The sequence below is a fragment of the Haliotis rubra genome, unplaced genomic scaffold (genome assembly GCF_003918875.1).
Source record: "Haliotis rubra isolate DU_JTF1 unplaced genomic scaffold, ASM391887v1 Scf14, whole genome shotgun sequence".
In the NCBI taxonomy this organism is placed as follows: Eukaryota; Metazoa; Mollusca; class Gastropoda; order Lepetellida; family Haliotidae; genus Haliotis; species Haliotis rubra.
The window spans coordinates 2,083,928-2,100,000 of NW_025765336.1; the positions used below are offsets into that span (position 1 = coordinate 2,083,928).

General features: G+C 39.4%; 2 protein-coding genes across 2 annotated transcripts in view; both read left to right on the plus strand.

Moving 5' to 3' along the window:
* The window catches only part of LOC124268717 (beta-1,3-galactosyltransferase 5-like), a 32,270-nt gene extending 27,617 nt beyond the window's left edge, over positions 1-4,653 (plus strand). The window contains exon 2 of the mRNA XM_046703721.1: positions 2,659-4,653. Within this exon, the coding sequence (XP_046559677.1) occupies positions 2,680-3,957 (1,278 nt within the window). The 5' untranslated portion in view covers positions 2,659-2,679 and the 3' untranslated portion in view covers positions 3,958-4,653. The remainder of the gene's footprint in view (positions 1-2,658) is intronic.
* A 10,422-nt stretch (positions 4,654-15,075) lies between these two features.
* LOC124268718 overlaps positions 15,076-16,073 on the plus strand; it is an 11,999-nt gene continuing 11,001 nt past the window's right edge. Inside the window, exon 1 of the mRNA XM_046703722.1 lies at positions 15,076-15,162. The gene's annotated coding sequence lies outside the window, so the exon portion shown is untranslated. The remainder of the gene's footprint in view (positions 15,163-16,073) is intronic.

A 16,073-nucleotide genomic window follows, 5' to 3' on the forward strand; every position in this document is an offset into this window, starting at 1 on the left:
TTAAGGTTAACCTTAGTAAAGGTTGCTTCGTGAAAGGAGCCCCATGCATTTTCCATAGCTTTGTGCTGCCAAGTCACCTCGTGTATGAAATGTTTATATAAGGCTTAAAACTTTAAAAACAACTACATCATTTACTGAATCGCGTGACAAGCTGATTTCACATTTATGATGACATTACTGGTCATTTCTTTTCAAGATATGTGAAGCACATTTCTTGTGGCTAAAAACTCACTCACTCACTCACTCACTCAATTTTCAACAAATCCGTAAATAATTGGATATATTTTAGGTGCCTTAGCATATTCAAAGTGCAATTACTGAAATCTTACAATGATAGTGTGATATCAAAAAAGGTTCGTTTGACATCAAAGTAACAACGAGCAATGATTAATTATTGATATTTGTATTTAATTTAAAGACACCAATTTACATGAATGAGTTATATGTATTAAAAACCGCCACTTATATGTATATATATAATTCGTATATGAATCATAATCATGATCTAAATATATATCATGAATTTCATTGCGTACAACTGGAAATGTAGATCATATTTCCTTCACTGAATAACGGCGCCTTGAGCATGCACTAGTTGCCTGGATATGTGCGCTATATAAATATCCTATAATTTCGTCAATTTCAAGATATTTATATCAGTAGTTTTCCTCTCTAACTTTGATACTAATGAAAACTCCCAACTGGCCATGATTAAAATATATACGCAATTCATATGAATCATTAATAAACTTTGGATAGTAAAGCCATGTAAAATTTGATTATGTATAATTAGCACTCATTCCAGCAAAAGTTTGTAACAATGATCGTGGACTTGGTAATAATGTATAACAGTAAACTGTATCAAATTGATTCAAAGACGACTGGGGTAAGACATGTATTTACAAATACGTGAAAACTGCATGCTTTATGTATTTGTGCCAAAAAATAAATTCGTTCATATATTTTCAAAGATAACATATGCAAGATACCCATGCCTATTCAGTTGTAAATGTGTTTTTATAGTTAACAGTTTAATATCAAATTATATATTTGAAAGTTAAAGCATTTTTTACTATCATTTTCCAGTGCGGACCATGCACAAGCACTTATTATTTTGTTAACTAATATCTCTCATTTGAGATATTTTGATGTGTCAAACATGATGCTGCAGATGTCCATATAATTTCTTTTATCCATCAGTTTGTATTGATAGGGGTTAAAATACAAACAACACTTGTGGCATATGGTACATAGGCGATGTGACAGCCAAGCTGAAACTTGTTCGGTGCAATATCCTTCGCACTCCGAAGACTGTTTGGGTAACGTGAGGCCACGTGGTTGAAGCACGCTACGGAATATTGTTTCAAGATAGTAAAACGGAAGTAATGTATGAACACTGAATTTTTATTCTGATATTGATTCACATAGAAAAATCATAGAGATCATTTTGCAATACAACTGTATGTTTTGGATTCCTGTGTTCATTTGCGACCGCCTCTTCTGTACAAATAAAACGCGAATCAGTATTTAAGTTTTTCGCACTGCACCTGAAACAATAAGGAAATCATATTTACATTCAGCATAGACAATGCGGGAGTGCGTAAGTTTTAAGGCATATTTCATTAACCGCTATATATCCCGCTAAAAACAAAGGTGTTATCACGCGAAACAATAGTCTGTAGTGTTTATATTATTCTGAAAGAACAATGACTCTTTAGTATCGGGTACTTTTTGGAAATAAGTTCAACATATTGAAAATACTAATTGAACACTTCGCAAAATTACCGCCATATTCGGGGGAAAACAGCATCACTCCGATGCCCGTGCTTGTGTTTCGATAGTAATTAAGATCGGATCGTGTGTTCGTAAAAACGCAAGACATACACACACGCATCTTGTAAAAACTGAGAGTTAGGAACAACCTTCTTTGAAAAACAAACAAACGATATTTTAACTAAATGTTAGGCCGTTGTAAGAAATCCGATATCATTCCCAAGGATGGGACAATGAATGCTAGTTGGAGATCGGTGGCTCTTGTACTTTGAAAATGGCGGTCATGAGGCAGAACTGTTCACTCTTGCATAACCTCTGTATCGAAAATCGGAATTGTTTTTTTCTTTCTTGTAAATGTATGTGTTAGAATCATTAAATATACACTCTCATATCAAGCACTGGATTTCACCGTAAATAACGTTTCTTGTTTACGAAAATAAATGTAACAAAGTTGCATAACTTTATGGAACATTGTTACAACAAACAAGCCGGCGCACCGCGAGCGGGCCGCCAGCTATTAGCCACTGTCGGCTTGCCGACTGTAGCCACGGACGGACCGATGACGTCGTGCTATCTGGGACCTACACACACAGAGAGACATACACACACAGACATATATACACACACAGACACACACACACAGACAAACAAACACACACAAACATATCTACACACAGGCATCCACACACACACACACACACACACACACACACACACACACACACACACACACACACACACACACACACACAGAGACATACATACACACACTGGCATATATACACACACATACACATGCACATGCAAATCGTAGATGTCCCACGGTGGCACGAATACAGGAGACCCTATCGTAGAGATTCACTGTTATCCGGTTGTTTGTTTCAGACTCTGACTGACGCTGTAGTTATGCGCCGCCGCCAACAATGTGGATTCGCCGTGGTCGTTGTTGTCCTCGTGTTGGGAGTCGTACGGTATACACAGTCACCAGACATCGCCAATGCCGTCTCCACCAAAAACCGGCATCTAACCGGATCTAATGTCTTAGGTTCTCGCAAGGAAAAACTCCAAGAACATTCAAAGAAGCCACAGATCAAAACAGACGGTGCTACAGTCCACTCAAGAACAACAGTTATCCTAAACAAATATGCACACAAAGACAATGTGCTTAGTGAGGAACAATTATATTTTGTCAAGCGCCAAAAACGAATAACCCCTCTTGACTTCAATTTTACCATAACTGGATCGCCGGTTTGCCACAGCAAGAACTACCCTTTGCTACTAGTGCTGGTAATGACAATGCACGACCATGTTGAAGAAAGGAAGGCAATTCGTGAAACTTGGGGCAGTGTTGTTAAGACCAAGAAGTGGGGAGAAGCGAATGTTCACGAAGACACTTTGATAGTGTTCTTGTTGGGAAAACCAGATAACAATTCAAAATCCGATCTCGCTCGTGAGGAAAATGAGGTATACCACGATATTGTCGAAGCAAATTTTAAAGAATCCTATTATAATCTAACATATAAAGTTTTGATGGGATATAAATGGGCAAAGCAGTTCTGTCCTGCAGCAAAATACATCCTAAAGGTAGACGAGGACACATTTATCAATATGGCCTCACTCGTGAAAATTCTAGGAACATTAGATTTGAGAAATACTGTCCTTGGACCGTATTTTGAAACAGCAGGCGTTGAAAGAGGTGGAAAGCACCAGTTGGGCAAGGCGAGTTATCCTTTCAGAGCTTATCCTCCTCATGTGAAGGGGAACTTCTATGTAATGCCGTCGGACCTAGCGTTCAGGGTTCTGGAGGCAGCGGAGTATATGCCCTACGTCTGCATTGAGGACGCCCACATCACAGGGATTCTTTTGAAAGTCATTGGGGGCAAACATATAGGCGTTTCCCCAGCGGCCTATCTCCCTAAGGGACCTTCAAATCAAATATGTGATTTTAAAAAAACCATTCAAACTTGCATCGCAAAAGGTGACTCCAAATATGGCGAAAGAAATTTGGAAGATTATATTAGGACAGAGGAAGTGTTCATGAAAATATATGCTTCTAACTTTTCTGCAGAGCGATGTCAAGTGACAAATACATTAAATTTAATTCCCTTGCCTTTGCATGTATTTGTGCTGGGTGGAACAGGACATTCGTACCCTTTTTGCAAAAAACATAATGTCTATCGTTAGATTATATTATGTATTATGCTTTTTACATCTTGTTTAATTTATTTTGTAAGATATACGACATACTTATTCCCTAACCTTGAGATGTATATTTACCTGACCGGGGCAGATACTCAGTAATATCTCGTTTACATTTTCTAATTCACGATATGGCTGAAACATATATTGCCCTTGTGACGTTAATTTTAACTCACTCACTCACTCACTATCATATTGTTATGGGTGATGAAACATATTTTGCAAATATAATGTACAATTTTAGATGAGTATACTTGGTGTAATTAGATTTAGTTTGGGGTGAGGGGCCTTTGCTTGAGGGAGAAATTGTTATGTAACTAGTGGTACAGCTTGGGGTTTGATGAATTAATTGAATGTGGCCAGCTCGGTGAGTCTGATCTAGCTGGGACGTTTCTTGAGGACTGGACTTTTGCCAGTTGTTTTCTACCCATGATGTGAATGTTCAGCTGTAAATTCACAAACTTGCACCCATTTCGGGACTGTGACAAATATAGAAAATGAGAAACTAGGAAATCATGGTGTACACAGTTTTGGAAGGATTTTAAAATGAGGTGACTATGCCATATTACTTTGCCCATAATATTATTGCTAAGACAATGTCCTCTTCACTTACCACACTTGTAAATCGGTATCTTGTATCAGCCTTCTGTTAGGATAGTGTTAATAAAACTTCCTGAATTAGTCACATTGTTGTGTGGTCCATTTCCATTGTGCGAATGAATTGGTGTCATGTAACCCTTTCTCGCACCTTCACTCGTAACAATATCCCATCAGTTTTGCAGGTAAATGTACCTTTTCTGCTCTGACGTAGCCCTCTATGTTACTTGTCTGTTGTGATCAGATGCGATAGACCGCCTACGTGGTGTAGTGGTTACAGCGTCCGCCCGGAGAGTGGAAGGTCGCGGGTTCGACGTTAAAATATGGAACTTGTTGGTCCCTGTCTGGCGCTCGGCATTAATGGGTACAACAAGGACTGGTCGGCTCGGAGTCAGTATAATGTGTCTGAGTGGGGTATTCATGCTTCACTGCGGCATGGTATCTCAGTGGGCTAGCACTATACAACCAGCTTAAGTCTGGGCTAGTATAAGCAGCCGCACATACACATACACACGCATGCACGTCGTCATATGAGCGAAATATTCTCAAGCACGACGTTAAACCCAATTTCACCTCACCTCACCTTCAGATCCGATAGACGTTGTACAAATGGCTGTACATGTTAGTGAGTGTTATGTTCTTAAATCAGTTTGACTGTGAAGAGTGGGTGAGTAAGTTTTTACCAATACTCCAACAATATCACGGGTGGCACTAGAAATGGGCTTCACACATAGTACCCATGTTGAGAATCGAACCCCCGCGTTCGGCGTGACGAAAGAACGCTTTAACTACTAGGCTACCCCACCGCTACTTGACTCTGAAGAATGCCGAAGCTGCCCCATGTATATATACTATCCCAAAAAGAAACGCATAGGGTTTTTTTTATTTTAAAAAAGCTATTAATTACCTATTGTGTTCAAACAATCGTCAAAATATGTAACAGAATTGTTGATAACATGATTTTACACAATTGCATAAGTTAAAAATCGATTTTACCTGAATATGTTGATTTGGATGAGATTTCTTACAAGGATCAAAAAGGCATCGTCACAACGCAACAGAAATCACCTTCCAGTTGAAATTGTGCAGCAAAGAGCATGCACTGTCTGGCAATAAACATCCAGATTACTTTCGGAAAATGTCATTCGTTTTGAAGGAGTTTCAAGGTCAAATCACTACGCCACGTCTTGACGCTGCGACACGGAACATCGCCATTGAAAGAATGCACGCTGGAGATTACTAATCATCTGTTGCCAGGCGTCTGGGTGTTAGTCTGAGCACAATCTCACGGCTTGCAGCTCGTTACAACCAAACAGGTATAACAGATGACCCGTCCCCGTACAGGCAGACCTCGAGTCACCACTGCAGCCCAAGATCGGTACATCCGGGTACTACATTTGCGTGATCGTACTGCCACGGGTGTGAGCACAGCAGCCAGGGTGCCTGGACTTCGGAGGATATCCGGTCAAAATGTACGGAACAGGTTGAAAGAGATTGGTCTGAGAGCCAGGAGACCCGACTTTCCGGACAGTGCTACGTCGTCACCATCGCGCTCAACGTCTCCGTTATCTAAAAGTATTCACTTGGTTGTATAGACATTACCTTCTTCTAAACTGGTGTAAAAATGCATACACTTAAGACTATTTGTTTACGAGTTATACATGTTTGAAAATACAACATTTTCGCAACAGATTTCTGGCCTATGCGTTTCTTTTTTTGGGATAGTATATATATATATATATATCTATATAGATATGCTGTTAAGCATGTGTGTATCATATTCAGTATACAAGGATCAGTTTTCATCAAGTATTGTTGTCACTTACTAATGTTAAATAATTATTAAAAAAACTAAATGGAAGTAAAAAGTTAAACACTCGTTTCCTTCTCATTCTGGATATGCATGGGCGGAGCACGCAACAACCAAGATTTCCAAATCGATCTCTGAAATTTAAAAAGAAAAATACACAAATATCTCTGGAGGAAGCTTTCAAGATCTGTAGTTTATCGGTTTATGAATTATTCTCATATATGAGGATCATATTTTGATGATAAAACCATTTCTGTGCCGGAAGCAGAGTTCACTGTACGATTGGACACCAAGTGACCTCCACTTGAAAGAGTTACATGTTCATAGATACTCCAGAAATGGTTTTAAATATCAAATACTCAAATATCCAATCATGTTACGTTATCATCACATAATTTGATGATACAAGTGTCCACAGAATCCATGTGTGAAAATAACAGGCCTTTACAATTGTGAGAGCACATGAAACGGGCAATAATAGGCCTACCACTCATCATAATGGTTTCATGAATGTGATCAGCTGGAGATCTGCATCACTCATCATAGATGGTTTCATAGCAATGTGATCCAGCTGGAGATCTGCACCACTCATCATAGATGGTTTCATAGCAATGTGATCCAGCTGGAGATCTGCACCACTCATCATGGATGGTTTCATAGCAATGTGATCCAGCCCCTACAAGCTGTGTGAGCCTTCAGTAACCTGTGATATGAATGAATGCTTGATGCAAACCCCAACATGCAGTGTATTGCCACAAACTTCAGTTCTGTGAATCAGACTGCGTGTAAGGATTGGGCTTCCCGAATTATTTCAGGTGAACAACTGACTAGAACCGTCATATGTTCATGACGGATGTTATCGGTGGGACAGGATACGCTCACCTTTTCGCGAACACCTGGTGTTCATAGTGATTCATAAACACATGCTCCATCAGTATATCGCATGGTGACATAGTCACTCGATATGTTTACAAACAACATCATACAGCTGTAATACTTCTGAACCAAATATACATCTGTGCATAAAATAAGCACCACCCTGTATTTTTACCAATTAATTTTGTCTGAAATGAAATCCTAAACTCTTCCCCCCAAATTTGATAGAGCAAGCATTTAACATTTCAAAAACGAAAACATCATTGGAAGTACCATGTACTTTAATTAGGATAATTGCCTATATTTAAAACAGGTGTTTTTCTGTCCTAAAACAAGTTACCTTATTTTGAAAAGTGAAAGTAATAATTGATTGTTGTGTGGCCTATAAATTCGTTATTTATTGTGAATGGATGAAAGTTTGTAAACTAAGATTGAGGAAAATTTTGAGTCAAGCTAAAAAAAGGAAAATTATAAAATGCAGTAAAAGTTGCTTTGCAAACAAAACAAACAGATTTTAGTTGTAATTATCAGTATCCAGCAAGGAGACGTGTTTATTCATTACAATAAACTCAAAAATCGTTAAAGAAATGATTTTATTCCAAAATCAGATTAGTGTGGCCTTTTTTCAGTTTTTGTCAGTTAGCAATCTGAATTGTTGAAAAGGTCTGAATCTTTGAGATTCGGGTTCTTCCTGATTATGCATAATTAAAGCAAACTTGATGTGTAAATGTCATCTTGTTATATAACAGAATTGTTATATTAGTCAAAACTTAATTTAATTGTGTAGTTTCAGCAGGAGAGGAATAGTTATTTTGGGTAAAAATTCAGTCCCATCACATTTTCATCAACATATTCTTTCACAAAGAATAGAAAAGGTTATGGTATTTGTAAAACTGTCAATGGATAAAGCTTCTTTAACTACAGGTTGATTAAATTGATGGCTATACCCTAACTTTTCTGTAGCATCACATCTTATTTTCAAAATAGGGTGGTGTTTAGGTAATGCACGGGTGTATATATATACTACTCATGATATAGTCACAATTGTACAATCGACTCTGCTTTTAGCAGAGATTTCTTATGGATGTGGTTTTGTCGCTTCTATTTACTGGACTATTTTGTTTTTACATATCCACAATTGTAAAGTGAATGGAAATATCAAAAGAGGTTTGGCCTCTAAGGTTTGAAGAGTAGTCTCCCTTTGACCCTTAACTTAACATAACCACCTTGTACAAATGTAATGAACAAACACATAACCTGAAAAACAACCCCAAACCCCAAAACAAATAACCAACCAAACGACCCCATAGTTCAGTTTCCCCTACCACTTCTGGCAAATGTCCAAATCCAAAATCCGTACACAAAGTAATTATGCAGTAATTAAGGCGTGACGTCTGCCGTATACGGTGTTGTATAAGGTCAGCAGAAATATGTAAGGCATGACGCCAGACGTAGACGGTGTCACATTAGGTCAGCAGAAATATAAATAGGGCGAAACCTCAGCCGTATACGGTGTTGTATTAGGTCAGCAGAAATATATAGGGCGAGACCTTAGACTATAAGGTGTTGTATTAGGTCAGCAGAAATATAAATAGGGCGAAACCTCAGCCGTATACGGTGTTGTATTAGGTCAGCAGAAATATATAGGGCGAGACCTTAGACTATAAGGTGTTGTATTAGGTCAGCAGAGATATATAGGGCGAGACCTTAGCCGTATACGGTGTTGTATTAGGTCAGCAGAAATATATAGGGCGAGACCTTAGACTATAAGGTGTTGTATTAGGTCAGCAGAAATATATAGGGAGAGACCTTAGACTATAAGGTGTTGTATTAGGGAGAGACCTTAGACTATAAGGTTTTGTATTAGGTCAGCAGAAATATATAGGGGAAACCTTAGACGTATACGGTGTTGTATTAGGTCAGCAGAAATATATAGGGCGAGACCTTAGACTATAAGGTGTTGTATTAGGTCAGCAGAAATATATAGGGAGAGACCTTAGACTATAAGGTGTTGTATTAGGTCAGCAGAAATATATAGGGGGAAACCTTAGACGTATACGGTGTTGTATTAGGTCAGCAGAAATATATAGGGCGAGACCTTAGCCGTATACGGTGTTGTATTAGGTCAGCAGAAATATATAGGGGGAAACCTTAGACGTATACGGTGTTGTATTAGGTCAGCAGAAATATATAGGGAGAGACCTTAGACTATAAGGTGTTGTATTAGGTCAGCAGAAATATATAGGGAGAGACCTTAGACTATAAGGTGTTGTATTACGTCAGCAGAAATATATAGGGAGAGACCTTAGACTATAAGGTGTTGTATTAGGTCAGCAGAAATATATAGGGAGAGACCTTAGACTATAAGGTGTTGTATTAGGTCAGCAGAAATATATAGGGAGAGACCTTAGACTATAAGGTGTTGTATTAGGTCAGCAGAAATATATAGGGAGAGACCTTAGACTATAAGGTGTTGTATTAGGTCAGCAGAAATATATAGGGAGAGACCTTAGACTATAAGGTGTTGTATTAGGTCAGCAGAAATATATAGGGGGCAACCTTAGACGTATACGGTGTTGTATTAGGTCAGCAGAAATATATAGGGCGAGACCTTAGCCGTATACGGTGTTGTATTAGGTCAGCAGAAATATATAGGGGGAAACCTTAGACGTATACGGTGTTGTATTAGGTCAGCAGAAATATATAGGGCGAGACCTTAGCCGTATACGGTGTTGTATTAGGTCAGCAGAAATATATAGGGGAAACCTTAGCCGTATACGGTGTTGTATTAGGTCAGCAGAAATATATAGGGCGAGACCTTAGACTATAAGGTGTCATGTTAGGTCAGCAGAAATATAGAGGGCGAGACCTTAGACTATAAGGTGTCATATTAGGTCAGTAGAAATACATGTATTTAGAGCGAGACGCCAGCCGAACACGGTGTCATATTAGGTCAGAAGAAACAAGAAGCTGACGCATGACCTTAATGTTTTTCTTCCCCATAAATTGGTCTCCTAACCTTATATGATTATACTGAGTTCGGTTGGCACTGTCACCGTTATGCCAGGCCCATCATGAAAGATCCACTACAGAATCTGTCACGAGGTCTTAGGCTCACACCTACTTTTTACCGGACAGACAGACAGATAGTTTATTTCGGTCTCACCTCGTACAATACAACATAAAAATACAATAAGATACATAAATACATTGCCGAGCCACCCTTTTAGGGCTACGAGACACACACAGAATTTAAAAACATTACAAAAATAAAATAATAAAATACATAACACGATTTACATATCGTTGTATAGAACACCCCTTCTTCTATCTAAAATTAATTTGCAGGAGTTTGCCGGTAAAAATACAATACCCGTTTGGTACCAGGAGCTAATTTGGTGATGTGGGTGTGGCAGGCGCGGGGTGGGGTGGGGGGGTGTTTGGAGAGTGGGGTGGGGTGTGTGTTGGTTTTTTGGGGGTGTTTCCTTGACATGATGAAAGTGTTCTGCAAGTGAGTTTATTTTTACGCCGCTTTTAGCAATGTTACAGCAATATCACGTCGGGGGACACCAGAAATGGGTTTCACACATTGTACCCATGTCGGGAATCGAACCCGGATCTTCGGCGTGACTAGGTTACCCTACAGCTCTGCCGCACTAAGATTCGCTGTTTGAGCTTGATGTTGTAGAGCCTTATTTCGGACGAGTCGACGCTATACTGCCACCATTAGCTTAGGTTCGGAATGCCCTGCTTTCGTTTGCTCAGAAACAATTTTATACTTTTGATTTTGATGAAAAGGGGTTTTTATGATAATTTGTCTGTCATAATCCTATTGAATAGTTCAGTACATTCTATCAATGTTTTTTTGTTCCAAGTCTGTTTATATGTGGGTGAATAGAGACACTTATAAGCTACTGTCTGTCTGTCTACCATAGGACTGACTGACTGACTGAGTTGGGTTTTACGCCGCTTTTAGCAATATTCCAGCAACATCACGGCGGGGCACACCAGAAATGGGCTTCACACATTGTACCCATGTGGGGATTCGAACCCGGGTCTATGGCGTGACGAGCCAACGCTTTAACCACTAGGCTACCCCACCGCCCCTCTACCATAGGAAGTACGCTCGTTTTGTCACGTCGGTATCTAACGAAAACATGTGTAATATATAGTACTCACACTTTGCTAAGGATCACAAAAAATCCCCAACTTTACTTAAACATAGATTTATGATTTGAAGTTGTATCCATTCAAAACTAGATAAATAATGATATGGTAACCCCTCTTTAGGCAAACAGGCACTTTAATCTAGCCTTATGCACTTGATACATGAGTAACCATGAAAATGGTTTTCATGGCACCAATCAAACATTTTGCAAATCATGGAACGAGTCATTGACAAGTACACAACATCCGTCAATAGCAGGTATGGGATCCACAAGATGCAATGCGAACTGAAACCTAGGATCCATGCTTACAATAAGCTTAGATATTTAAACCAAATTAGACCCCACATCATAGTTTTCTGTTGAATCAATGATTTGATACTTAGCAAAGTGTGAATAGTAATATTCTAACCGACATTGTAAACCCTGTTGTCACAGTATGAAATAATGTTTCTCTCAGACGCAAGGGTTCTCGTGCTTTAACTATGATACTGACCGCCTCGGTGGTGTAGTGGTTAGAGCGTCCGCCCGGAGAGCGGAAGGTCGCGGGTTCGAACCCCGACCGCGTCATACCAAAAGACGTTAAAATATGGTACTTGTTGGTCCCTGTCTGCCGCTCGGCATTAATGGGTACAACAAGGACCGGTCGGCTCGGAGTCAGTATAATGTGTCTGAGTGGGGTATTCATGCTTCACTGCGGCATGGTATCTCCGTGGGCTAGCACTATACAACCAGCTTCAGTCTGGGCTAGTACAAGCAGCCGCACATACACACACACGCATGTACGTCGTCATATGAGCGAAATATTCTCAGGCACGACGTTAAACCCAATTTCACCCCACCTCACCTAACTATGATACTTCAGGACAATAACATATTTAATAATACTACACATGACAGAACTAATTTCGCTGCAAGGATGACGAAATTAAGACTTGATGCGTATATCAAATCAGAAATATTTGGCGCCGTAAATTGAAATGTTATGGTTGAATGAACACTTCGCGTCTTTTTTTGTATTTTTTGTAAATATATTTTTTTATGCCTTCATGTAAACTTCTTTGGTTTGTATGATTTGTATATTGCATCTGCAAAGAAGTTTGGACAAGAATTTTCCATAGACTTTATTGTGACATTTCAACTTTAAATGAAAATGTCATAACCGCAACGGCGGCAAAAATACTGATTTTGGAAAATCTAGTAAATTTTGCTTAAAAGCAGCTACGAAATGGAAAGAATTGTTAGGCGTCACATAAAAGATGTTTGAGTACCCACGTGAGGCTAGTTTGCTAGTTTGCGCGATCTTTGATATCCATTATTAACGGTAACATATATTAGCTAATAGCGCATTGCCGGGAGAGCCAAATTCATACGATCACTCAACCGGGCCCATTGCCGGGAGAGCCAAATTCATACGATCACTCAACCGTGCCCATTGCCGACTGAGCCACACCATTTTCATCTCTGTTTCTCTTAAATGTGGCTTTCCCGGGCTATAACCCTCATGGAGGCTCACACAAATTACACGGAAAATAAGATTAACGTGAACACTCTTTAATTTCGACACATTTAAAAACATATATAAATAAAATTATTTACACGTTTTCAGGACTATTCTTCATATTCTTCCTTTAATTCGACATATTAACATTATATAAACCCGTTTTTTATAGGTTTTCATCACAATGACAGACTACTGTCAATGTCGTTAAAATATGGCACTTGTTGGTCCCTGCCTGGTGCATTAATGGGTACAACAAGGGCTGGTCGGCTCGGAGTCAGTATAATGTGTCTGAGTTGGGTATTTATGTTTAAATGCCGCATGGTATCTCAGTGAGCTGGCAGGGGCGGTGGGGTAGCCTAGTGGTTAAAGCGTTGGCTCGTCACGCCGAAGACCCGGGTTCGAATCCCCACACAGGTAAAATGTGTGAAGCCCATTTCTGGTGTCCCCCGTCGTGATGTTGCTGGAATATTGCTAAAAGCGGCGTAAAACCCAACTCAGTCAGTCAGTCAGTCAGTAAGCTGGCACTATTAAACCAGTTTAAGTCAGGGCTAGTACAAGCAGCCACACATACACACGCATGCATGTCGTCATATGAGCAAAATATGCTAAAGTACGACGTTAAACCCCATTTCACCTCACCTCGGTGTACTTCAAGTTTGAGCAGTTCGGACACGTGGTCTGTGTAGGCAATGGCCCCGATGATGCTGTTCACAAGAACAAGGGCGTTGAGTAGGAACCACTGGTCGAACCCAACCGGTGTAGCTATTCCATGTAATAAGTTGACTATGCTGAAACTAATATCAACACAAACGCGTAACAGCTTGCTCCCGGCACGTTCAGATTGCCTAGTTGGATTTGACGCGCAGTCATATGTGACCTCATACGCATCTATCTAGTAATTATATGCAGTCGATTCCCCGAGCGTGAAGTAGCATCTGGAATGGATGTTATGCAAATGCGTTGTCCATGGAAGTGTTATTTGACAATGGATGATGAATATGCATGAGTAATTATGAATATGTATGAAGTTCTTACAAATAATGTCCTGATTTCACACATTAATCTCACTAACGTCCAGGCAGGAGTGAGTGAGTGAGTGGAGTGGGTGGGTGGGTGGGTAGGTGAGTGTGAGTGTGAAGGGGTAAGTGAGTGGCGGGTGAAGGAGTGAGTGAGTCATTAATTATTGATATACATGTATGTGACGTTAGTGGTAACAATACGATTTGACAAATATTACACTTATTAGGTTAAGTACAAAATCGGGGGTAGGGATGGAGTTAATGGATCACATACCGGCTGGGATTTCACCAATCATTTGTTATATGCACCTTACACAACACACACACACACACATTAACCCTTCCCGAAAAAGTATTAATTTTGTCCCCAATATAACATTTGTTATATGCACCTGAAAATGCATGCATATAAATCTAACTAATTTGGTGATATGTTTCAATAAAATTCACACGACTTGCAACCGGATATGTGTCATTAACCCTTACTAAACAGTTGCTTGGTCTGTAAAAAACACATAAAAGATTACACACGAAGGCATTTATAGTCCGTTTGGCTCAATAGCGGACCTATGTGAAGGGAGAGAACTCTTACTTTCATGTAAGTCGATGTGTGCGATGGCGGTAAGCGATGCAGTTAACGTGTTTGTTTAACCCTAATACTGTAACGTGCACATGTTACTTATTTATCGACTCGAATAGTGTTACTTGTCGAAACGTGGAAATTTGAATATAAATTCAAAACATTCAGGTGAAAATATGAAAACCAAATGGAAATCACCCACAACAGTTCACAACGGACCACGTGACTCGTACGCTGCAGCTGGTCACATGACTCGCTTATGGGATCTCAATCTTCAACGCATACGCGACACAGTCGGAATTGTACAGTGGAGTCTGCAATAACTATGTATTTGTTATGATTATGTGAATTATTTTTTCTGCCATTTATTTATTTAAAGGAACAACTCTCAAGGGAGACACGCCCGAAAATCGATTCAAAGACTTCCCCCTTTCTTCTTTGAGCTATAAATAGATTGTCTGGCATAATGAGCGCCCTGTAAACTCGGGCCATGTAAAAATCGATAATGGCTGCTGCTCTTACTGCGCATGTGCAGTAGTCTGAGCGTTTTTCTACACAGATGAGGAGTTAATGGTTGTAAAGGGGTCATCGATATAATCGGACTGACTAACGTATATGTTTGATATTTCAACCTCACGGTAAGATATATTGATCGTTCATCGATTTATTTTCTTTCCGAGTCTGATCTTGTGCATATTGATTACCGTATATAGGTACATCTGCTATCGTGTGAGGGTCATTGTTTAGAAATATGTATATATACAGTTTAATTTGCATAGAGAAAAAACATCATATCTGGCAGCCTTAACCGGGGATCACTACGCACATCAGCTTCTCTCAAGGCTGCGTTTGAGGTCCAAATTATATGAATCCTTTCGTAAAAACCCTTTATATGTCAGATCAGGGATAATGACCATTTTTCAAAATTTGAAAGTTTTATATATTGAAATTATCGATTATTTGCTAAAACCGTTTTGACAATGTACGCATGTTCGTCAAGTGATCCGCGATTCTGTACGTGCAGTTAATGAAATGTTTATGATGAGTTAGAAATGTATTATCTCGTTGAACTGTGGTACTCGCGTTATTGATTTCCCTGCCAATGTCAAGGTCACTTGTAAATCCGCGAGGCCAGCTCGTCCGTTGTACTGACACAAGGACAGACTGTTTATTGTCAGTTGAATTAAAACAGTGAATGTCCTTTGTTTGGTGAATGTACTGTCACACCCAGCTGCTCGCATCCGTAGTCTCCATCCTCGCGTGATGCACAGATTGAATGTCAGAATTCCCTTATGGGCAATCATTGTTGTGAGCCTGACTTCATAAAGCTCACATTCAGCTTGAACCTTTCCAAAACAAATAGACGCGTTTTTCTTCAAACGAAATATTAACTGACGCGACAAAAGGATTTTGTTGATCTTATATTAGTAGTAAAAATATTGAATTGAATTTCGTATTTCCAACGGTGTTGCATAGACACGACCATAGAAGCATGAGTTATATTAAATCATGTATCTGCCTCATGATAGAAAATAAACCCAAAATGAAA